The sequence below is a fragment of the Fusarium odoratissimum genome (genome assembly GCF_000260195.1).
Source record: "Fusarium odoratissimum NRRL 54006 unplaced genomic scaffold supercont1.18, whole genome shotgun sequence".
NCBI classification, from domain to species: Eukaryota; Fungi; Ascomycota; class Sordariomycetes; order Hypocreales; family Nectriaceae; genus Fusarium; species Fusarium odoratissimum.
Window position 1 is genome coordinate 290,165 of NW_022158777.1, and position 19,560 is coordinate 309,724.

The 19,560-nt window shown below is 48.6% G+C and overlaps 9 protein-coding genes across 10 annotated transcripts; 7 read left to right on the top strand and 2 right to left on the bottom strand.

The window, feature by feature from the left end:
- Nucleotides 1-2: 2 nt before the first annotated feature.
- On the top strand, nucleotides 3-2,308 carry FOIG_10408 (uncharacterized protein). Its single transcript, XM_031210746.1, has 4 exons — nucleotides 3-509; nucleotides 562-1,223; nucleotides 1,266-1,399; nucleotides 1,455-2,308. The coding sequence occupies exons 1-4, from the start codon at nucleotides 166-168 to the stop codon at nucleotides 1,917-1,919; spliced, it is 1,605 nt and encodes a 534-aa protein (XP_031059457.1). The 5' UTR covers nucleotides 3-165; the 3' UTR covers nucleotides 1,920-2,308.
- A 262-nt stretch (nucleotides 2,309-2,570) lies between these two features.
- FOIG_10409 (uncharacterized protein) lies at nucleotides 2,571-3,662 on the top strand. Its single transcript, XM_031210747.1, has 2 exons — nucleotides 2,571-3,339; nucleotides 3,393-3,662. Exons 1-2 carry the CDS (start codon nucleotides 2,711-2,713, stop codon nucleotides 3,418-3,420), a joined length of 657 nt encoding a protein of 218 aa, XP_031059458.1. The 5' UTR covers nucleotides 2,571-2,710; the 3' UTR covers nucleotides 3,421-3,662.
- A 750-nt stretch (nucleotides 3,663-4,412) lies between these two features.
- On the top strand, nucleotides 4,413-6,823 carry FOIG_10410 (uncharacterized protein). Of its 2 annotated transcripts, XM_031210749.1 has the most exons (10): nucleotides 4,413-4,502; nucleotides 4,554-4,642; nucleotides 4,694-4,781; nucleotides 4,831-4,913; nucleotides 4,963-5,154; nucleotides 5,208-5,284; nucleotides 5,339-5,726; nucleotides 5,778-6,182; nucleotides 6,232-6,505; nucleotides 6,555-6,823. In XM_031210749.1, the coding sequence occupies exons 1-9, from the start codon at nucleotides 4,448-4,450 to the stop codon at nucleotides 6,475-6,477; spliced, it is 1,623 nt and encodes a 540-aa protein (XP_031059460.1). In that variant the 5' UTR covers nucleotides 4,413-4,447; the 3' UTR covers nucleotides 6,478-6,505; nucleotides 6,555-6,823. The 2 variants fall into 2 exon arrangements, with proteins under 2 accessions (XP_031059460.1, XP_031059459.1); XM_031210748.1 differs by having other exon boundaries at nucleotides 6,232-6,823.
- A 36-nt stretch (nucleotides 6,824-6,859) lies between these two features.
- On the bottom strand, nucleotides 6,860-7,337 carry FOIG_10411 (uncharacterized protein; the record flags this gene model as incomplete). The annotated part of the gene is made up of 2 exons (XM_031210750.1): nucleotides 6,860-7,289; nucleotides 7,321-7,337. The coding sequence occupies 2 exons, from the start codon at nucleotides 7,335-7,337 to the stop codon at nucleotides 6,860-6,862; spliced, it is 447 nt and encodes a 148-aa protein (XP_031059461.1).
- An 881-nt stretch (nucleotides 7,338-8,218) lies between these two features.
- On the bottom strand, nucleotides 8,219-10,100 carry FOIG_10412 (oxalate decarboxylase). The gene is made up of 4 exons (XM_031210751.1): nucleotides 9,506-10,100; nucleotides 9,240-9,455; nucleotides 9,069-9,192; nucleotides 8,219-9,022 (listed from the first exon to the last, which is right to left on the bottom strand). The coding sequence occupies exons 1-4, from the start codon at nucleotides 9,872-9,874 to the stop codon at nucleotides 8,334-8,336; spliced, it is 1,398 nt and encodes a 465-aa protein (XP_031059462.1). The 5' UTR covers nucleotides 9,875-10,100; the 3' UTR covers nucleotides 8,219-8,333.
- A 430-nt stretch (nucleotides 10,101-10,530) lies between these two features.
- FOIG_10413 (uncharacterized protein) lies at nucleotides 10,531-11,914 on the top strand. The gene is made up of 2 exons (XM_031210752.1): nucleotides 10,531-11,087; nucleotides 11,135-11,914. Exons 1-2 carry the CDS (start codon nucleotides 10,838-10,840, stop codon nucleotides 11,713-11,715), a joined length of 831 nt encoding a protein of 276 aa, XP_031059463.1. The 5' UTR covers nucleotides 10,531-10,837; the 3' UTR covers nucleotides 11,716-11,914.
- Nucleotides 11,915-12,533: 619 nt separating this feature from the next.
- FOIG_10414 (uncharacterized protein) lies at nucleotides 12,534-14,801 on the top strand. The gene is made up of 2 exons (XM_031210753.1): nucleotides 12,534-12,919; nucleotides 12,973-14,801. The coding sequence occupies exons 1-2, from the start codon at nucleotides 12,598-12,600 to the stop codon at nucleotides 14,691-14,693; spliced, it is 2,043 nt and encodes a 680-aa protein (XP_031059464.1). The 5' UTR covers nucleotides 12,534-12,597; the 3' UTR covers nucleotides 14,694-14,801.
- Nucleotides 14,802-15,881: 1,080 nt separating this feature from the next.
- Nucleotides 15,882-17,463, top strand: FOIG_10415 (uncharacterized protein). The gene is made up of 2 exons (XM_031210754.1): nucleotides 15,882-16,178; nucleotides 16,229-17,463. Exons 1-2 carry the CDS (start codon nucleotides 16,118-16,120, stop codon nucleotides 16,585-16,587), a joined length of 420 nt encoding a protein of 139 aa, XP_031059465.1. The 5' UTR covers nucleotides 15,882-16,117; the 3' UTR covers nucleotides 16,588-17,463.
- A 570-nt stretch (nucleotides 17,464-18,033) lies between these two features.
- On the top strand, nucleotides 18,034-19,310 carry FOIG_10416 (uncharacterized protein). The gene has a single exon (XM_031210755.1). It carries the CDS (start codon nucleotides 18,211-18,213, stop codon nucleotides 19,192-19,194), a length of 984 nt encoding a protein of 327 aa, XP_031059466.1. The 5' UTR covers nucleotides 18,034-18,210; the 3' UTR covers nucleotides 19,195-19,310.
- Nucleotides 19,311-19,560: the final 250 nt, after the last annotated feature.

Sequence of the window (19,560 nt, forward strand, 5' to 3'; positions counted from 1 at the left end):
ATCGCGATCCTCCGTTTTTCCATCAAGCGGCTTGAGGTGTCACTGTTGCAGTTTGGCTTCTCGTGCAAGCCTTGTTGATAGCAGTTTTCTCGACGTAGCGACCATCGCAGAGTTTTCACCCGACGGCTTAGCAACCCTTGTCCCTCGTATCACAAACGCGTCAAAATGTCGCGTGCCTCCTCTAGCACGGCCAGCAATGACGATGCTCTCGAGCTAGAAGCCGCTGGATACGCCCAGGCCATGCCGCGACGCTTCTCGCTTTGGTCCCTCGGCGCTTTATCGTTTACTTTAACCTGTACATGGCTCGGAACCGGATCTTCAATCGGAATCAGCTTGACTGAGGCATCTTCCGCAGGGACCTTATGGTCGTTACCTATCGCTGGCGTAATGACTACTATTGTCTCGTTGGGGATGGCGGAACTTGCATCGGCGTATCCTGTTGCCGGGGCGCAGTACTATTGGTCTTTTATGGTTGCGCGGGACGACTACAAACCTTTCGCATCATATCTGTCAGTGCCAAATGTTAACTAGACAACATTGAGAAGGTGACTTACTTGACAGAAACGGCTGGATGAGTGTTATCGGTTGGTGGCTCGCCTCAAGCTCAGTCTCCAACTTCGTCTCATCTATGATCCTCGATATCGTCGGCGCATGGCATCCAGACTGGGATCAAAAGCGATGGCATCAATATTTGATATACGTCGCTCTCATATGGATCGCCACAGCCGCCAATATCTTCACGGCGCAGTGGATTCCTCTCTTCAACAAGATGGTCTTTATCTTATCGGTCCTGACTCTCAGCGCGACTACGATAACACTCTTTGTCGTAACGAAGGATCGTGCGTCGGCCGAGTTCATCTTCACCGATACTACCAACCGGACTGGCTGGTCCAGTGACGGTTTCGCATTCATGTTGGCCGTTGGTAATGCTGTTTATGCATTTCTAGGAAGTGATTGCGGTGCTCATCTCTGTGAAGAGATACCCAACCCAGCCAAGAATGTACCAAAGGTCATGATATATCCGTTGCTCATGGGCTTACTAACCGCATTCCCTTTTGCAACGTCTCTCATGTATGCGATCTCTGATGTGCCAGCCGTACTCAACACGACAACTGGGTTGCCGCTGTTTGAGATATACTTTCAAGGAACAGGCTCTCGGCCCGCCGCGTCAGTGCTGATGTCGCTGTTCGCCTTTTGTTTCTTCGCCAATCTGGTCGCCAATGGTAAGACTACCTCTCATGACAAAGTCGGTGCTAACTCTATAGCGACAACTTCGTCACGTACGCTCTGGGCCGTTTCGCGTGACGGTGCCTTGCCATACTCACAGTTTTGGGGCCGCGTTCATTCAAGGTTCCAAGTTCCTGTCAACGCACTCCTTCTTTCTGCTGTTTTCATTACTGTTAGTATATACCTGCCAACTATGTCTTTTTGGTCTCACTGACCCTTTCTTCTAGCTATACGGTCTCATTTTCCTCGGTTCTTCAACCGCATTTTCTGCCATGGTCAGCGCGGCCATTATCTTTCTCCAAACTTCCTGCGTCATTCCCCAAGCTGTTCTCCTTTACCGAGGGCGTGATCGTGTCTTGCCACTTCGGTATTTCAGTCTCGGTAGATACGGCGCTGCCATCAACGGCATCTCAGTCGCATGGGTAGTATTTCTCGATATCCTGTACTGTTTCCCGACTACCATGCCTGTCACGCCTGAGAACATGAGCTATGTCTCCGTCGTCTTCACCGGATTAGTAGCTTTTGTCATAGCCCTCTGGTTCACAACCAAAAAGGGAACCTTCACAGGGCCTCAGATCAACATTGATCTTCTGAACGCTCGACGAATGGCGGCTGTTCAGACGTTGGAGGGCACTCGACCGACGGCTGAATACCATGCTCTTCGAAGTTCAGAGACCGTGAAGGAGGACTAGGCTGCACGGTAACATTTACTCGTATCGTGGGCTTCCATGAACAACGGCTGACCGAATGTTGAAGGCTATGATTTTACGCTGGCGACACACGTGTATCGTCTTATTGGCTCAAGGTCCATAAGTGCCATTATATATCTATTCAATACGAGGTTAAATGCAGCTCTGAGGATCATTCTTCATCAACTAGTCTGCGGCTGAATAGAAGCTTACTTCCGATACAACGTAGCATACCAAAGAAAACTCGCACTGCCTTCCCAACCAGGAAATCTCCGATCCTAGTGGGGTCACAACAGTAGCATTGTTCTTTTCACACCGCAAAAAACACTTCAACTCTCCACATCGTGAAAGAATTCTCCGGGCCCTCGGCGTCAGCCTTAGGCCTCATAGGGCTCTAATGATACGACTTTTCGAGTCATTCGGGAAGCGGAAATATTTATCCGATCCACCTGTGCCGCTCCGCGCCTCATGCCAAGACGTTCGGTTACTTCTACAAACGAACCAACCCAACCTTGGCGATGGTCGTTATTGGTGAGAATGTGATTCTCAGGGAACTTTTTGTCGGCGCGGGCGGCAGCAGCCTAGTTTGCCCTGCATTAGTGCTGTGAGAATGGGATGGGTATAGTTTTTGAGAAATATCTTTTGCTCGGCGAGGTTGAATCGGAGGATAATACTCATGATGAAAATCTATATAAAGCAGAGAGATTTCCGTGAATAAACAATCTCTCAAGCTCAATCAGCCATTTAGACAACAATCATACGAAGAGTTCAATATCACCAACTTCACCGTCAAAATGAGGTTCTCTACCATCACAGCCCTTCTCTCCACTAGCGCAGGTGTCCTCGCAGCCGGTCCCAGCGCTACAGCCAAGAAGGCCACAGCCATTGAGTCCATCACGGGCGACAACGGCATCACTACTCCCCTCCCCATCCAGCCCGGCATGGTCGACGACTGCGACGCCTTCTACTACGTCAAGCCCGGCGACAACTGCCTGATCATCTCCGCCCAATTCGGCATCTCCTTTGACCAATTCAAGGAATGGAACCCCACCGTCGGCAAGGACTGCCTCAGCCTCTGGGCCGATGCCAACGTTTGCGTCCGCACCATTGGCTTTGAGTACCCTGAGACCGCTGCTTGCTATGTCAATGAGGATATTCTTCCTTGGGGAAGTAACAAGGTTGCTGCTGCGAAGGCTGCCACCGAGTGGTGCAGCAACGGCGCTCAAGGGGTTTACAACATTGGTGAGAAGAGGACCAAGTGTGTTGATGCGCCCTCGGGTGATGGCAAGTTCATCTTTGAGATCTACAATGAGTGGGGAATTCGACAAGGTCTTCCTTCCAAGGAGTGTCAGAAAAACCTCCTTCTTCCCATCTCAAAGTGCACCGACGGAGGTCAGGGACGGGTCAAGAGCTGGCACACAGAGTACGTCTCCCCACTGATATCTGCAAATGTGAGATTATACTAACACTCTATAGGACTTATCTCGAGAAGGGCAAATGCTAAGTCTCAAACAGTCATTCTTGAATGACGATGTCTTCAAAACACATTGCTTTCTTTCGACTTCTCTCAAAAATAGGGGGTTCGGAGCCCATGACTATCATGACAAATCAGTAGTCATCTACCTGGTTTTGTTCGTCGGACTAACAATTACCATCTTCATAGTATATAATATGATATCTTGTGCTATCTATCCAAGCTTACTGTCACTCCCTTTTCCCTCTCAGCTCGGTGCATGATTGAAACTTGGTGCCATGAAGGCTCCACTTTTCTTTGATTAGAGCTGGGATTGTGACTGAGGGCAAACCTTTGCCTTCGACGCACGTAATCTTTGGAATCAAACATCATCTGCGTGAAACCGAAAGGAAAGTTGACGTCTTCCGATCGACAATCCACTAAAGATGCCTCTGATAAGCTACTTAAGATAGCTATCGAGATAAGCGTCAATGGCTTAGCGCAGTGAAGGTCCAGCCGAACGCGGGGCAGGTTATTATCCATCGCCTGACCTCGATATTCCGTCATGAGCGATACCAACATCGTGTTGAGATTGGCCTCGATCTTACCACTTTTAGAAGGTAAATTGCAAATTTCCCAATCCGCTATCCCAATATCTGAATATTTTCGCATTCTCCACCGCGCTATTACGTGACAATGGCCATCTCGCAAGCGGACTACGCTCATGAAAGACTAGTGAATCCCGACGGATCAGGCTCCATTGTAAATCCGGGGTAAGGATGGAGATTAACATGCCCTTTATCTCTACTAGTTACTACCCCGGATTTCAGATGGGCGCTTTTCGGCAACTATCAGATGTGGCTGTTATCAGGCGATCGACCCCGTCGCTTGGACCTTCAGGGTCGTATTCGAGCTGGTATCAACAAACAACCAACTGATAAGCCATCTCGGAATGAATCATCCGGAGATTGCAGCCAACAGATACCAGCGCTGAAGCATATAAATCACCCTCTTGGCACCTTTACTTCGTTTTCATCAACAAGCCACCAGAGATTATCAGCACACCGGATTCTTAATCATGGCTATGCAGATCGATCGGGAGGCGGTTCCAGGAACGGAACAACTCATTGACGGTATGTAATCGCATGCACTTCAGTCTTGACAATAGCTAACAATGTCCGCAGTAAACCACAAGTTGGAGAACAGCGATCATGTTGGACAATCTGACATCGTTCTCATTCCGCAGCCAACCAGCTGCGGAAGCGACCCACTCGTATGTCCAGCCGATCCACTGCTTTTCACCCATCATCTAATGTGTCTGTAGACATGGTCGAAGCGAAAGAAATACTACCAGCTGCTCCTCGTCGCCCTTTACGCTTGCGCCTTTTCCTTCGGTGAAAACACCCTTGGAGGTTAGCCTTGGAAACCTCTCTGCATTCATCGATACTGATACGATAATAGCGGCTTGGACTACTGTCAGTAAAGACACAGGCGTCTCTTTGACAAACATGAACGGCGGTAGCGCTTTGAACTATCTTTTACTGGTATGTTAGCTTTCCCCCCCGCTCATTCCACGCTACTCACCAGATCAAGGGCTTCGTCAACATTTGGTGGATGCCCACTGCCAACATCCTAGGCCGGAAGCTAGTCTTCCTTGCAACAACATGTCTCTGTCTCGCCACCGGCTTTTGGCTCGCTGCCATTGAGGGAACAGTCCAATGGATGCTCAACATGATCGTAAACGGAATCGGGACATCTGCGTATCAAGCCATCATTCAACTTACTGTAGGTACCTGACCGATTACAAGCTCTCGCAAGATCGCTGACTTGATGTGTAGATCTTCGACATGTTCTTTGTTCATGAGCGTGGTCGCATGCTCTCGGTTTATCTCTTTGCTCAGCAGCTTGGCTCTATGTAAGACCAGCCGTGATTAACATCTGTGGGGACTTTATACTGACCTCATGACAGCCTAGGTCTTATCTCTGGTGGCAGCATGTCCGACACCGTCGGATGGAGATGGTCACAGAACATAGTTGGCTTCATCTTTGCGTTTGTATTGATTGCCTTCACCTTTTCTTTCGAGGAGACACTTTTCCCTCGTTTCCTATTTGCTGGATTGCAGTCGGCCCCTCTTCCCTCTCACAAAGATGAAGAGACAGCGGAGAAATCTACTGAGGGAAAGAAGCTGGAGCTCAGGGCAGTTCCGAGTCAGGCCAACGGTATTGTCGATGACTTTCCCAGGCGATCTTACAGGCAGATCTTGAAGCCGTGGGTGAGGTATCCTCAGAACAAAACAACTTTCTGGCAATACTTCCGCCGTCCTTTCTTTCTCTGGGGCTTTCCCAACGTCGTCATCGTGAGTATTTCCGTCCAGTCGCCACTGTCCTTCACTGATCAACAAACATAGGCCGCGTTCATTTATGCCTTCGGGGCCACTGCCGGTATTGTTTCCTTCAACACCATCTCCGAGATCCTGACGGAACCGCCCTACAACTTCAGTACCACCAATACCGGTCTTGTCTTCTTCGCTGCTTTGGTGGGAGACATAATCGGTTGGAGCATCGGTGTACTGAGCGACCAAGTTGTTATTACTCTGGCGCGACGAAATGGCGGTGTCAAAGAACCTGAGATGCGACTCTACACGCTCGTTCCTTGCTTAGTCTTCGCTGCCGTTGGGTACATGCTCTATGGTTGGGGTGCTCAGACGGAAGCGCATTGGATCACCATCGCCATCGGTATCGGCGCGATGATCTCACATCAGGTTGGAGCTTGCACGATTGCTACTGCATATGCAATGGACTGTTTCCCTGGAGTAAGTTTTGTAGCCCATTCCATGCCAGGTATAAGACTGACAATCCCAGATATCTGGAGAGCTAGTCGTTGTACTGGCTATGTGCTCCTCAATGGTCAACTTCGCCATCTCATACTCTGTTCAGCCGTTCATTGAAGCCGCTGGCTATGGTTGGACCATGACCTGCTTTGGTATCATGGTATTAATGTCGGTTCTCGCCACTATTCCTCTCGTCCTGTTTGGCAAGAGATGGAGGATCGCCAAAGGGCCGAGATACTACAAGTTCTTGGATGAGGTAGGAGGATATACCGACTAGTACAAGTACAAGTCTCGACCTATGGGTAGTTCTTGGGTATCAGAAGGCCTATGACCTCGATATCCCAAGTGCAATAGGTATTTAGCCAAGTTCAACCTCGCCTTAGGGAACGACAATAAGTTACTCAGAGATAGAAGTCTTCCGTCGCTTAGAAACGAAAGGCTACAGTTTTCTTTCATTTCCTAGGAGCGCCAAATATGGGATTAATGTTGGGATCAAGCACTATTCAGTATGCCTAAAATGGTATATATACTCGCGAGACTATGCTTTGCTATTTGCAAAACAAGTAGAACCAAGGATTGAACATCTATATATAGTATATAACTCAATACAATATATACAAGAAGAAGAATATGTGCTTCAGTTATGCAACTCGTGCACCTTACTCAAAAACCATCACCAAGCCGATGATCCCAGCCATCCAGGTCCAAGCCATGAGCTGGTGTTTGTTGGCGCCTGAAGCAATAACCGGTGTGGATGGTGCCTCTGCGGGCTGAGAAGGATACAGACCCTGTGTCGACTTGGCTGCCTGTCCCTCGCCGGTAACTACTGCTTCTGTGGCAAGAGTCGTTGGGGCGGCCTCTTGACCCTTGTTGTTGGGTGCTGACGCTGAAGGAATTACTGCGGCACCGGGTTGCGATGTGGAGACAGTTGGCCGAGCAGGAGGATGGTAGGTTCCATTGTTGTGGGTGGGCTCTGGTGAGCCATGAATGGAAACAGACGGCTTCCCATTCTCATATTCCGGCTGAGGCTTGCCTTGTGTCTGGCTTGGGACAGATAACTGGCCATTCTGATGACCTGGGTGCAAGTCGCTGGTACAACTTTTGTTAGGACGACACTTACATGCGCTTGTATAGCATTTGGATATTGGATTTACATCCCAGCTACGTGCTTTACCGGGAAAAAAAAAAAAGGAGTTTGACAATGATGTAAATCGGCCAAAAATGGTTCCGCCCGGGATCGAACCGGGGACCTTCTCGGTGTGAGCGAGATGCCATAACCAACTAGACCACGCAACCTTCTTATGATTAGTCATTGAGAGAAGTGAACAGCTACTGCGTGACATGATCGTGAGCGACTCTTGGGCGATTCGCATTCACAATAGCTACTGAATAGCTACGAAGATAACATGAGAACCATATGTTCAAAGCGCCGAAAACAAGATGTCTCTGAGCGTAGAGTCACCCGTCGAGAACCCGGTTTGCGTTGGAACAGCGACTGGCTGATAGAGTGGCCAATCACAGGTGGGGCGAATCGAATCTTATGTTATGTTATGTATATTTTTCGTCCGGGGGGCCGTAGGCCCCGAAAGTCCCCTACTGGAGCACAGGACGTGCTGAGCTAGAGAAATCGGGAACATATCTACACGCTAATTACAGGAACTCTATTGGCCATAGAGGATTAGTCATTCGCCACGCGAAATTGGCCTTGAAAAGGGGCGAATCGAATCTCAATGAAATCGGCGATCTCCAGGGTAAGATGATAGGATGAAGAAAAGGATGGATTTCATGAGCAATTTGAAATGAATAAAATTAATTGTATTTAAGCTTTTACTATGGAGTTCTTTTATAAAAAAAGTTTTTATATTAGAATGCTTTATCTTAGGTAGAACATTTGCCTTCCTGCCAAATGCTAACTTCACGATGCCCATTCTTGAGACTCAGGTCAAATGGGCGGCTCAGACATAAACTTGCTTACATCATGGCTTGCTATGTCACGTCGTTGTGGGTTCAAAATATCATCCGCGGACTCACTCTGGTCCTGTCACTTTCATCAAGAATCAAGCGGACCAGTATATTCTCTATCTCGTATACATTATTCCAAAACCAGTCGCCATACAATCTCTGTAAGGGAGCTTACAACTCCTCGTCAGCGTCAGGCTTAGACCTAACAAAGTCAGGCTTGGTAATAACATCGTTATCCGCATCCTTGATCCTGTCCCAGAACTTCGCAGCGTTCTTGGGATCATCCGCAAACAGCGTATCAATGACCTGCTTCTTGGGTGTCTCACCCATCCACTTGAACAGCGAAATATCTCTAAACTCATCAGATCGAAAGATTTCCAGCATCTCAATGGGCTCATCTCCAATGTTCTCAACAAAGTGTCCCATGTTCTTAGGAACAATACCAACATCACCTGGAACGTAGTCAAAGGTTCGTGCGTTACCCTCAGAGGCGAAAATTGTCACGCGAGCGCGTCCTTTGATGAAGAATGACCACTCATCCGCAGAGGGGTGCCAGTGCATCTCGCGAATGGCACCGGGCTCAATGATGGCGTGAGCTGCAGCTACGGTCTTGGAGATGGGGAAGTTCTTGGAGTCGGTGATGCGTACCTGGCCTCCACTTGTCTTGAGAGGCTCTTGGTCGAGCATGCGGTGAGTGAAATTGTACTTGGACTTCTTAGCTTTCTTGCCCTTGGGGGCTTCATCTTTGATAGGACCCGGGGTGCGGCCTTTGAAGATGTACTTCTCGCTCTCGGGAAGGCGAGCAAAGACTTCAGGGTCCAAGTCAAAGTTCTTGGCGATCACAGACTTCGGCGTATGGGCTGTTTTGTTAGTCAAGTGTATCTCCAGAGTTAGTCGGAAACGTACCGAGCCAATCTGTGAGAACAAAGGTCGATTCCTCAGAAAAGTGCCCATTGTCAAAGATGAGAAGGAATTCCGTGCCATTTGGGCTCAAACCCTGCAGGGAGTGAGGAACTCCGCTGGGGAAGTACTGCAGGCTGTTAGATAACGCTCTGCGAGAGAAAACCGCTCACTTACCCATAAATCTCCCTTCTTCAAGTCGTCAATGAAGTTCCCGCCTTCGTAATCAAGAGCCGTGACTCGGACTTCTCCGTCCAGCACGTAAGCCCACTCCGCCTCCTGATGCCAGTGAAGTTCACGATAAACGCCCTCACCAAGACGCATATTCACGCCCGCAAGCTCAACACTCGTTGGCAGCTCACGGACGGTGGTCTGACGGGTCCAGCCGCCCTCCTATCCTCGAATTAGTCAAAATCTCTGCAAATCATATCATATGCACGAACCTCAATGCGAATATGCGAGTCCGCAAAACTCCAGCGCATGTTGGCCAGATTTCCATGATCTGTGCTAGGTGGTCTAACGAGATCAGGATTCTGACGCGAGCGCGCCTCATTCCACGGTCCCAAAACAGAAGCTCCGAGACCGTTCCGCCACGGCAGAGGATCAAGCTCGTCGCCGACAGAGTCGACGGGCTTATCAATTGGGTCTCTGTGACCCGGCGTGAACGGCACTTTCTTGCCGCCCGTCACACCGCGATAGTTGGGTGGTAGTCCCAGACCTTTGAGGAGCCTCTGGCGAGGACTGTCCTCTACGGGGACGCCCGCGCAGATGTCCAAAAGGGCTGCGAGATAGGCAAGGTGAGGGAGATGCATATTTGCGGGGCTGTCACAGACAGGTTCAATTGACTTGTTGAAAAAAGGAGTGCTAATTTGGGCAAGATGAATATTTGGTTGACATTGATGAACGATGGATGGGGCACCAATTGCTCAATCGTCACTCACGTTAAGTAGGCTTCTCAAAGTTGAGGGTAAACAATGCCAAGATACAGCGCCAAACGAAGTTCATGACGCCGAGAAAGCGATCACCGGCGAATCACCGAGTTACGTCTTGTTTGGTATGCAAGCCCGTCTGGGGTAACAGCGCATGATGGTGATGACTGCCGTTTGCCAACGCGGGGCTCGGTTATCCGGCACATAGCCCCCTCCAAGTCAAACAAGTAACCAACCCTGCCTACGTGGTATTACACTCTCAATATGCGTGGATGCGGCGTAACACCCAAGTGATTCAACGAGCTCTCAGGGCGTTGCGAGCGCTTACAGGCTTCAGCGTAGCCTGTTAGGGTGTGATCAGCTCGAGCCGTATGCTCAACGTGGTAAGAAGGAGGGGAAAGAAGATGGTGTGTCAAGATGACGCCGTGATAGCGTGCCTTGATAAAAGAAGAAGCCGGGATGTGGGGTAGTTATAAGCCGGAGATAAAACTAGACCCGGGATTTGCGAGATTTCCCCGCTTATGCCAAGAATAGTCGATCGGGAACGACCAAGGTCTCTAGCCTATCTTTAAAGGCGGAGCTTAGCTTGGCTTTGTTTGAAACCTTGTCTTTGGGTCTTTTAGCTCGGTAAAGACGTGGAGTCTGGGGGAGCCAGGCTTTTTTCGTTTCCCGGTTGATCTTTTTGCTTGGCTGGTGCTTCGACTTTAATCGTAATTTACACCTTGGCGATTTTCGTTTATTTATGCCCCTCTTCTAACCGACGTTACAAAGAAACGCATATCTCGAACCACTTTCACATCATCCCAACACACACACAGCAGCAGCAGCAGCAGCAATCTTACTCAAATGTCTCAACCATACGGCGCAATCACCAACGGTGAGAGCAGAGCTGAAAACGGCATCGCCGCGCAGAGCGATGAGACGCAGGCTCTACTTGCTCCAAAACCAGGATCTAGATCTTGGTTGCGGAAGAGATTAAGTTCTGATGTCCGCCGAGATTGGGCTGATGTTATGCTTTTGGCGTGCTACATCATAACGGGCATTCTCGACAGTGCTTCCATATCAACATGGGGTGCCTTCGTATCTATGCAGACCGGTAAATCCTTCCCATCATTTCAATCTGATCTGATCTGACATGTGTAGGAAATACTGTTTATCTCGGTCTTGGACCTACGGCTGGGACAAATCGTTGGAAAAAGTCTGGATCTTCGATTCTGGCTTTTTGTATCGGTTCATTCTTTTTTAGTCGTCTGCACAGGGTATTTACACCTACGCCTAGACGAAAATGGGTATTTTGCTTGTCTTTTGGCATTCAGACAGTTTTCATCGTTGCAGCTGCTTGTATCGTTACCTGGGGACCTGGAGGTGCAGGTCCAGATGATACACCCTGGTATGTCATTGTACCAATCGCTCTCGTGGCGTTTCAAAGTTGCGGACAAGCTGTTGCGAGTCGTGCACTCAAGTTCAACGCTTTGACCAGCGTTGTTCTCACGAGCATCTACTGCGACTTGTTCTCGGACGCGGAACTGTTTGAGAGCATTTTTGTCAATGCGGAGAGAAACAGGCGTGTTGCAGCACCAGTCCTGCTCCTCATCGGTGCTATAATTGGAGGACTCATTGCGAAGAGCGAGCTGGGAACTTCTGGTGCGCTGTGGGTAGCCGCTGCGCTCAAGATCATTGTTATGTTTGGTTGGGCAGCGTGGCCTGCAGAAGAGGGGTCTTGAACGAGTTATCGGTCCTACTTGTCTGATTCGACAATCGCTGTTTGACAGGGTCCTATCTTTAGAGTCTAGACCTTTTAGTATTACACCAGGTCAGTTTAGGAAGCTCTGAAATTACAAAGCTGATGCACGGTATACGCCACGTTCTGACTCGTGATATATACGCCTCTTTCTCGCTATCCTAGTCATGCAGGCTTTCATCCCATGTCCAAGTCCAGCCCCTGGAACCCGTTTCAAGCGAAGTTGTATCCATGTAACTTCCACCACTGATCTTCACCCCCGGATTTATTAGACGTCGATCTTGGTGCCCCCATCATCATGTGGTCAGCGGACATGTTTGTCCCCCCTTGCACGCAACCCTCCCAGGCCCGGCTAAGCGACTCCGGCAGAAGCCCAAGGTCAGCTTACTGGCTGCTAACACCGCAGTGTAGGTAACCTATGTGATACCTCAAGTTGAACTCAATTGAATTGATTTGTTCTCGGATTGAATGGATATCTGTCGGTGTTCGGTATCGAGGCACATAGTTCTGTCGATGATTCCTGCATGGGGATATACGCCCGTCAGACTGAGTGTCGCATTTATATACGTGCCCAATCCGCGATGCAGTGGTGATGAGGGGAGGGTGTACGGCGAATGGTCACCGGTAGAGGGGGTTGATGTGATACCCTCTGAATGTTGACGACTACAGGTGCTCTGTCAGTGTAACTTACACATGACGACTAGTTGATCCTGAGGATAGAGCTGCCTCGATTAGGTAGCTTCAGATAGATAGACTTATTTTTAGCGTATGGCTATATTAATCCGCAAAACGTCAGCTCTGGACTCGAATTTCCAGACTCAAAAAACATCTTCACTAAATATTCTGCCATCTTGATCACACCAGTATGAAACTGCTCGACAAAGCCAAGTCAGACGTTCGCAACGATGTCACTTGGAATCGGGCAGCTCGACTAGGAGTCAAAGGAGCTAAAGCTTTGCCATCCGGAACTGTCCAGTACCTCAGCGACAAAGTCCCTATTGTCGGCTGGTTGCCGAAGTACAATCCACGATGGATCGTTAATGATCTCATTGCTGGACTTACTCTGGGTCTCATGCTGATTCCTCAGGGTCTGTCCTATGCGAAGATTGCAGACATCCCCGTTGAGTATGGGTTGATGTCAAGTTGGCTTCCAGCTGTCATTTATGCTTTCATGGGGTCTACTAAGGGTAAGCTGTCCACGATCACTTTCAACACCAAATCTGTGTTTAACGATGCTCAGATGTCTCAACCGGTCCAACTTCACTTATTGGCCTCCTCACCTCCGAGAACGTGCACGCCCTCCAAGATCGATGGACTCCGTCTGAGATTGCCTCCGCAACAGCCTTCATGATGGGAGTTTACGGCCTCATCCTTGGGTTTCTCAAACTCGGTTTCCTCCTCGAATTCATATCTCTCCCTGTTCTCAGTGGTTTCATCACTGCAATCGCTATCACTATCATCCTCAACCAGATGGACTCACTTCTTGGTGAAGACAACGTCCGTGATGGTGCAGCAAAGCAGATCCACGATATCTTCAATGAACTCCCCAATGCCAATGGCTGGGCATGCCTCATTGGCTTCACTGGAATCTTGTTCCTCACTATTCTTGAGAAGTCTGGAAAGAGGTGGAGCAAAGACAACAAAGTCATCTGGCTTCTGTCGACTACAAGAGCATTCTTGACTTTGGTGCTGTTCACAGGTGTCAGTTACGCTGTCAACAAGAACCGAGACCCAGATAACTTTCTCTTCGAAGTCGTCAAGGTTCAGTCTAAGGGCCAACAAGCACCAACAATGCCTAAGGCCGACCTGATCCCTGAAGTCGCTGCCCGCAGTATTGCCGTCTTCATCGGATCGGCAGTTGAGCACTTGGCTATTGCACGAGCATTTGCCGTCAAGAACCACTACACCTCTGATCAAAGTCAAGAGCTTTGCTACCTCGGTATCACCAACTTCTTCAACAGTTTCTTCCATGCTATGGGTGTTGGTGGCGCCATGTCCCGAACAGCTGTCAACTCATCATGTAACGTCAAGTCGCCCCTCTCTGGTGTCGTGACCATGGCTGTTGTCTTGATTTGTGTCTACGAGCTTGTTGGTACACTCTACTGGATTCCCAAGGCGACACTAGCAGCCATCATCATCACTGCTGTCTGGGGTCTCATCTCACCTCCTTCAACCTTCTATCGCTACTGGAAGACCTCCTTGGCTGACTTTGTCGCTTCCATGCTTGCACTCTGGGTTACCCTGTTCCACTCAAGCGAGGTCGGCATTGGATGCGCTGTTGGCTTCAACATCGTCTACATCCTGCTTCGCCAGGTCTTTACCAAGCTTTCATCGACTGGAGCCGACGTTGAGTCAAGCCCCAGATCGAACTGGCCTGGAAGCAACCACCTCTCATCAACCCATATCCCAGAAGACACTAGGATCTTCACCTTCAATGAGTCTCTCATCTTCCCCAACGCCTTTTCAAACACATCCAAGGTGCTCGATGAGATTCAAACCTTCCATGCAGCCTTCTACAACGGTAGCCATGGACCTGAGACAGAGCGCAACTGGTCTGTTGTCGGAGAGAAGAGAGTGGCCCGTCTTCGTAAACAAGCCAACATCAGTGACCCTTCATCACTTCCGGGTATCGGTCTCGTCGTCTTGGACTTCTCTCGTGTCAACATGCTAGACACAACTGCTGTTACGTACCTCAAGAACCTGGTCAAAAACATCAAGAGCTATGGTGGAGCGGATACTGAGGTCAGGTTCGCTAACATGAATGCTGTTTGCCGTGAGCGCGTTAGCCGTGCAAAGTGGCGCATTATTGAGGTTGGCTCTGATGATGAGTATGATGGTGATACTGATGCTATCTACCTCTACTGGGACGCGCAGGCTGCAGTGTCAGCACCGAGGAGGAGAGGCTCTGTGTTGAGTGATGATAAGGGTCATACCATGCATGAGGAGAAGGTTGAGGCTTGAGCTTATGAATCTGTATTACGTAACGACTTGGGAACTTTCATGAATCGGCGTTGGACATTTCTTTTACCTCTCTTCCTAGTACAATACCATTCTTTCGTTGATGCCTCGCTTTTTGCCTCACTAGACACGTGATATTGGGCTTACAAAGTGCATACGTAGGTCATTCGATGTAAGCATGTAAGCAAGGTATTCCCCCGCTCAGCAGTAATTGTCGTCTTACCATGGTGTTCGGTGGCGCCATAGACTGTTGCTCGACCCTATGAGACCGCCCTGACTGCGGTCCAGCCTAGTCAACCGCATGCAGTACCTAATAAAAGCGATAGAATGTTTCCAGAATAAGATGACAAGGTCGCTGTGCCACGTGGGAAGAGGCTCTTTCGATACAGCCTTAAATAACCACTGTCGGTGTCGTCATGACTCGTTGTTCAACGTCTCTCTTCAGATTTATCCGAGATGAGTTCATTGCCTCGATTAAATCTATTATTTCCTAAGCACGGCTAAGGACTTGATCTCTTTATTAAGCTGTTAAATGTCTGACGTTCCACCAGCCTGTCGGCGTCATGTCTTCTAAGAATCGTGCGTCCTGAGTTGCTCGAGGTAACGAAGTTGCATCTTCAGGCTCTATACGAGAGTGTGGGTGGAATCAATCAGGCTTTACGTGCATCGAGTGAATGGTGAATACGAAACGTCGAATGAATGGTCCGCATTGAAGCGGAGACCAGTGCTGCATGTTTATGGCACAGGCCTTGATTTATCCTGAGTGCCGAGATCATTCCAATGTAACATCGTGAAATCGATCGTAGCAGAATCGCTTTATGATGAACAAACTGTTTTACCCGGATCATCCGCTTAAAATGTATCCATCCTCATCCATGCAAACACAACGATATTTGGTGCGCTCTGCAGTAATCTCGAAGGTTTCAAGTGGCTTCTGACGTGAGAAATCTCCAAACCTTGTTGGGCCCTTTGATCCGGCCATCATCTGATGATGAATACGAGAACGCTTCAATACGAACGCTTAGAACTCAATGCCCCACCAACCAATTGAAACAGTTTCAGCCCCTCCATTTCCTTCGAACACGATCATTTTGGGGAGGATTATGTTGCATTTGGTTAGTGACATTCAGCTGGTTATCATGGCGCAAACTCTAGATTTTTCCTCTCGTGTAGGGAGCGTTGCGGACCGATCCGTTACATCCACATACCGTTTGAGGGATCAGAACATGGAGGATGGAGGTGTTGCGGGGAAGGCTTATGGCTTTTGGACACGAAGTTTGTCATCGGATGGCTCGGCCTTCGGATGGGGAGATAGAGGAGGGAAACATATAAAGAGGGCAAGGCGCACCTCATTTTTATCTTGATCTATCATCTCCAACATCTTACTCATCGATCAATAATAGTCTAATACATTAATATCATCCATCATGCAGCTGACCAACCTCTTCTACTTCGCCGCAGCTCTGACTTCTGTCTCGGCCGCGACTGGTCTGTCCACCACCTACACCCCTTCAGTCTCTCCATCTAATGCTTCACAGTCTCCTACGACCCCGGCTACGGTGAATCCGGCCGCGCCCTCACAGCCGTCGCCTGCTCCGACGGCAAAAACGGCCTCATCACAAAGTACAAGTGGAAGACCCAAGGCCAAATCCCCAAGTTCCCTTACATTGGCGGTGCGCAAGCCGTCGCGGGCTGGAACTCTCCCAACTGCGGTACTTGCTGGAAGCTCACTTACAAGGGAAAGAGCATTAATGTCTTGGCGATTGATCATACCGATGCGGGATTCAACATCTCGCCTGCTGCGATGAATGCGCTTACGAATAATCAGGCTGTTAAGCTTGGAAGGGTTGATGCGACTGCTACTCAGGTCGCTATTAGCAACTGTGGTCTCAAATAAGCGCTGGACTGGTATTAATGATCTGTTGGTGGTGGTGATGTTGGTGGATTGATGACGATTGGATGTGTAATGGGTTTTGATTTAATGATGATTCTTACTCGACTTCTACTCGCACAATCTGTTTGATCAAGTATTCACTTTCATGTCAAATCTCAGCTATGACATCAGCGGCAATAGAAAGCGTTTAGCTTGATAAAGTTTCTTTTTGCATGAACTTTACAACGCTGTGAAAACCGCCTATGACGTGTTACTGAACATGGCAATTGACTTTTGGCCAAACAACAGCTGCCAGCATTTATGCGATATCTTACAGTCCAAACATATTTCAACTTTTCAGCTTGAAATGCCAATATGACGCTGTTCAACAAGTTTCACGGCTTTGAGGCTATTGCGCTTTGATATATGTCGCCGAAGTATAGGCTCTTTACGTGTTTCATGTGGATGTCATACATCTAAACACGTCAGAACAAAAGAAAGGTGACCACGTCATTTCCAGGAATCTAAGAGGCCTTCAGAGCAAAAAGCGATGAGCTGTAATAATCTTAGGTCCAGTTAATCACGGATGCAAATTTGGTCCAAGGGGTGTAATAAGGTAGTTTTGTTTCGCCATCTTAAACATATGGCTCAGAAACTGGCTCGGTTGCAGTGACGCGACGTGTCATTGGTTGCATGATAGGAAACGGTCAGCCTTGCATGTTTGAAATAGGAGGTCCCTTGACTGTTATGTAATGTTGAATATTGGGTTGCAATGTTGAGCACCTGGATGGGGTCTTATGGAGATGTTGAGACACATGACATGAGATCAATTTGACCACGGCAGTTCGGACTTCCAAAGAATTGCTCAACGGTATACAGCTCTATCCGGTTCCATTGCTCTATGATTTCATAGTTCAAAAATGCTCACCTAATGCTAAGGCCGCAGCCCAGGAGCGCTGTTCCTTCACTGCAAAGCCATCTCACACCGAATATTTATGCATTCTCGCTGACAACCATGATATTGCCAAGCCACATCCTTAGCTGAGATCGTTTCTTCTCGTTGAACATCGGCTACATCGGACGAGATACTGCCACGTTAGGAAGCTGACATACAGAATCATTACCTGAAACAACCAATAACCTCACCCCAATGACGCGTTGTTCATCCAACTACCGTCCATGTACTAATTAAATATGCATACACAAGTCAGCATCCTAACCACGGCATAAGCCACATGCCCGCGTCACACGATGAAACACCGGAAATAACCCGGTACCCGATCCCTCCACCCAAATTTAGGGGAGATGCAAGTCACGACCCCAGGCTTGGCATGCAGATTCATTTTCCGATGTTACACTGCGCGCCTCCTCTGACCAGTCGAGGGGCTGCCCTGACTCTCGCATAATTACTTGCAAGGCTGACACTAGCGAGATGAGGATGGGTCATGCTTTTTTTGTCTTGTCATGCGCTGGCACGACTCACATCCTTCGGGGAGTGTCGGTTTGATGCCGATGATAATGAGTGTTGGTTATACAGCAGATGGAAATGATTTTTATAAAAGGAGAATAAAATGCTCGTGTGTTTTGTGATGATCTGTTGATCTTATCCGTTCTGTATTTTAGTGAAAATCGGCGACTTTTTTGTATATGTACACCATGCGCTTCACTACAAGTCTTCACCTATTAGGCGCGGCGCTTTTGGCATCTATTGCAAGTGCACAAATTGCTCCTGCACCTGATGGTTGGCCAAACTTCTGGTATAAGGGACATGTTACCAACAAAGCTACCTTTGAGTACAACCCAACAAACGAGTTCATCTTCCCTAGTATCTTTCATGCCGGGGAATATCTAGACGACCCTCTGGGAGAATGGTATCTCTACTACGCACCACACGAAAACCCAGGTGGCATCTCCCTCGTGTACTCTGATAGTCTCGAAGGGCCATGGAAAGAGTACGAGAACAACCCCATCATCGCCAACAAGTGGGATTCATACTACTCCGTCCCTCACGTTTCAAGCCCAGATGCAAGTTGGAATTCTGACGCTGGGCGAATGTTTCTTTACTTCCACGGCGATAACACACAAACTCGCTGGGCAGAGTCAAGCAATGGCGTTGACTTTCGATATGGAGGTGTAGCAGTCAACAACCAAATGAGCGGCTCCAACACTACGGAATCAAGCTACGCTCGTGTCTTTGCGCATCCCAACTCAGCTTCCAAGTATAACTACGCAATGTTCTACATGGCCAACGAAAAAGACAACAGGCGCAAAATCCGACTCGCTGAGTCTGTCGACGGTCGGAAATGGACTGTGGATTCGGACTACGTTGTCCAACCTGGCGGACCTGAGGGGACAGATGTTTCGGGTGCGAATTACTGGACGTGGAATGGCCAGGCGTATGTTATTTATCATGGTTCTACGGGCAAGATCTACGCGAGGACTATTGATCAGACGTTACGAGATGTTGGGGCTGAGCCGATTTTGCTGTATCAATCTAGAGGGAAGGGAGAGGATGTTGGAAGAGTTGCGGCGCCGGATATTGCGAGCTCTGGGGGAAATACGTATCTGTTTTATGAGTCTGGGGATAGGTTGGGTGCGACCATTGCTTGGGCTAAAATGCAGAAGCAATAAGATTAGTCTGGCGATTAGCAAAGTTGAGGGCCTGCCATTCGTATATTCCCAGCCTCACTGATGTTAATGATAGTGTTTTAATTCTGTAATCAATACTATTTATCTTTAACCACTCAACAGGTCTCGAGTTCTTTAATCCCATCCTTCGTGGCTCTTCACGATCTCAATTCAAAGATTCTCAAACTACCCTAGGCATAACAATTACGCATTTTCACAAACGTGCATAAGATGATCTGCTGAGTTGTGCATCAAAGCTTTTCTTCTGCAGATCTTGGCGGCCCACTTCTGAAGCTCCCCTGAAGCTATTCTTAGCTCCCTCAGCTCGTTGCTACGATCCAGCTACCAGGCTCACATTACCGAGACAAT

Excerpts from the sequence above, each read along its gene's own strand:
- FOIG_10409 (XM_031210747.1), top strand. The coding sequence starts at position 2,711 with ATGAGGTTCTCTACCATCACAGCCCTTCTCTCCACTAGCGCAGGTGTC. Across the intron at positions 3,340-3,392 it reads GTCAAGAGCTGGCACACAGA|GACTTATCTCGAGAAGGGCA; the intron begins GTACGTCTCCCC and ends AACACTCTATAG.
- FOIG_10416 (XM_031210755.1), top strand. The coding sequence starts at position 18,211 with ATGTACACCATGCGCTTCACTACAAGTCTTCACCTATTAGGCGCGGCG.
- FOIG_10412 (XM_031210751.1), bottom strand. The coding sequence starts at position 9,874 with ATGCATCTCCCTCACCTTGCCTATCTCGCAGCCCTTTTGGACATCTGC. Across the intron at positions 9,456-9,505 it reads ACTCGCATATTCGCATTGAG|GAGGGCGGCTGGACCCGTCA; the intron begins GTTCGTGCATAT and ends ATTCGAGGATAG. Across the intron at positions 9,193-9,239 it reads TGAAGAAGGGAGATTTATGG|TACTTCCCCAGCGGAGTTCC; the intron begins GTAAGTGAGCGG and ends AACAGCCTGCAG.
- FOIG_10414 (XM_031210753.1), top strand. The coding sequence starts at position 12,598 with ATGAAACTGCTCGACAAAGCCAAGTCAGACGTTCGCAACGATGTCACT. Across the intron at positions 12,920-12,972 it reads TTTCATGGGGTCTACTAAGG|ATGTCTCAACCGGTCCAACT; the intron begins GTAAGCTGTCCA and ends AACGATGCTCAG.
- FOIG_10413 (XM_031210752.1), top strand. The coding sequence starts at position 10,838 with ATGTCTCAACCATACGGCGCAATCACCAACGGTGAGAGCAGAGCTGAA. Across the intron at positions 11,088-11,134 it reads CTTCGTATCTATGCAGACCG|GAAATACTGTTTATCTCGGT; the intron begins GTAAATCCTTCC and ends TGACATGTGTAG.
- FOIG_10408 (XM_031210746.1), top strand. The coding sequence starts at position 166 with ATGTCGCGTGCCTCCTCTAGCACGGCCAGCAATGACGATGCTCTCGAG. Across the intron at positions 510-561 it reads AAACCTTTCGCATCATATCT|AAACGGCTGGATGAGTGTTA; the intron begins GTCAGTGCCAAA and ends CTTACTTGACAG. Across the intron at positions 1,224-1,265 it reads CGCCAATCTGGTCGCCAATG|CGACAACTTCGTCACGTACG; the intron begins GTAAGACTACCT and ends CTAACTCTATAG.
- FOIG_10415 (XM_031210754.1), top strand. The coding sequence starts at position 16,118 with ATGCAGCTGACCAACCTCTTCTACTTCGCCGCAGCTCTGACTTCTGTC. Across the intron at positions 16,179-16,228 it reads TTCTGTCTCGGCCGCGACTG|TCTCCTACGACCCCGGCTAC; the intron begins GTCTGTCCACCA and ends AATGCTTCACAG.
- FOIG_10410 (XM_031210748.1), top strand. The coding sequence starts at position 4,448 with ATGGCTATGCAGATCGATCGGGAGGCGGTTCCAGGAACGGAACAACTC. Across the intron at positions 4,503-4,553 it reads AACGGAACAACTCATTGACG|TAAACCACAAGTTGGAGAAC; the intron begins GTATGTAATCGC and ends CAATGTCCGCAG. Across the intron at positions 6,183-6,231 it reads CAATGGACTGTTTCCCTGGA|ATATCTGGAGAGCTAGTCGT; the intron begins GTAAGTTTTGTA and ends TGACAATCCCAG.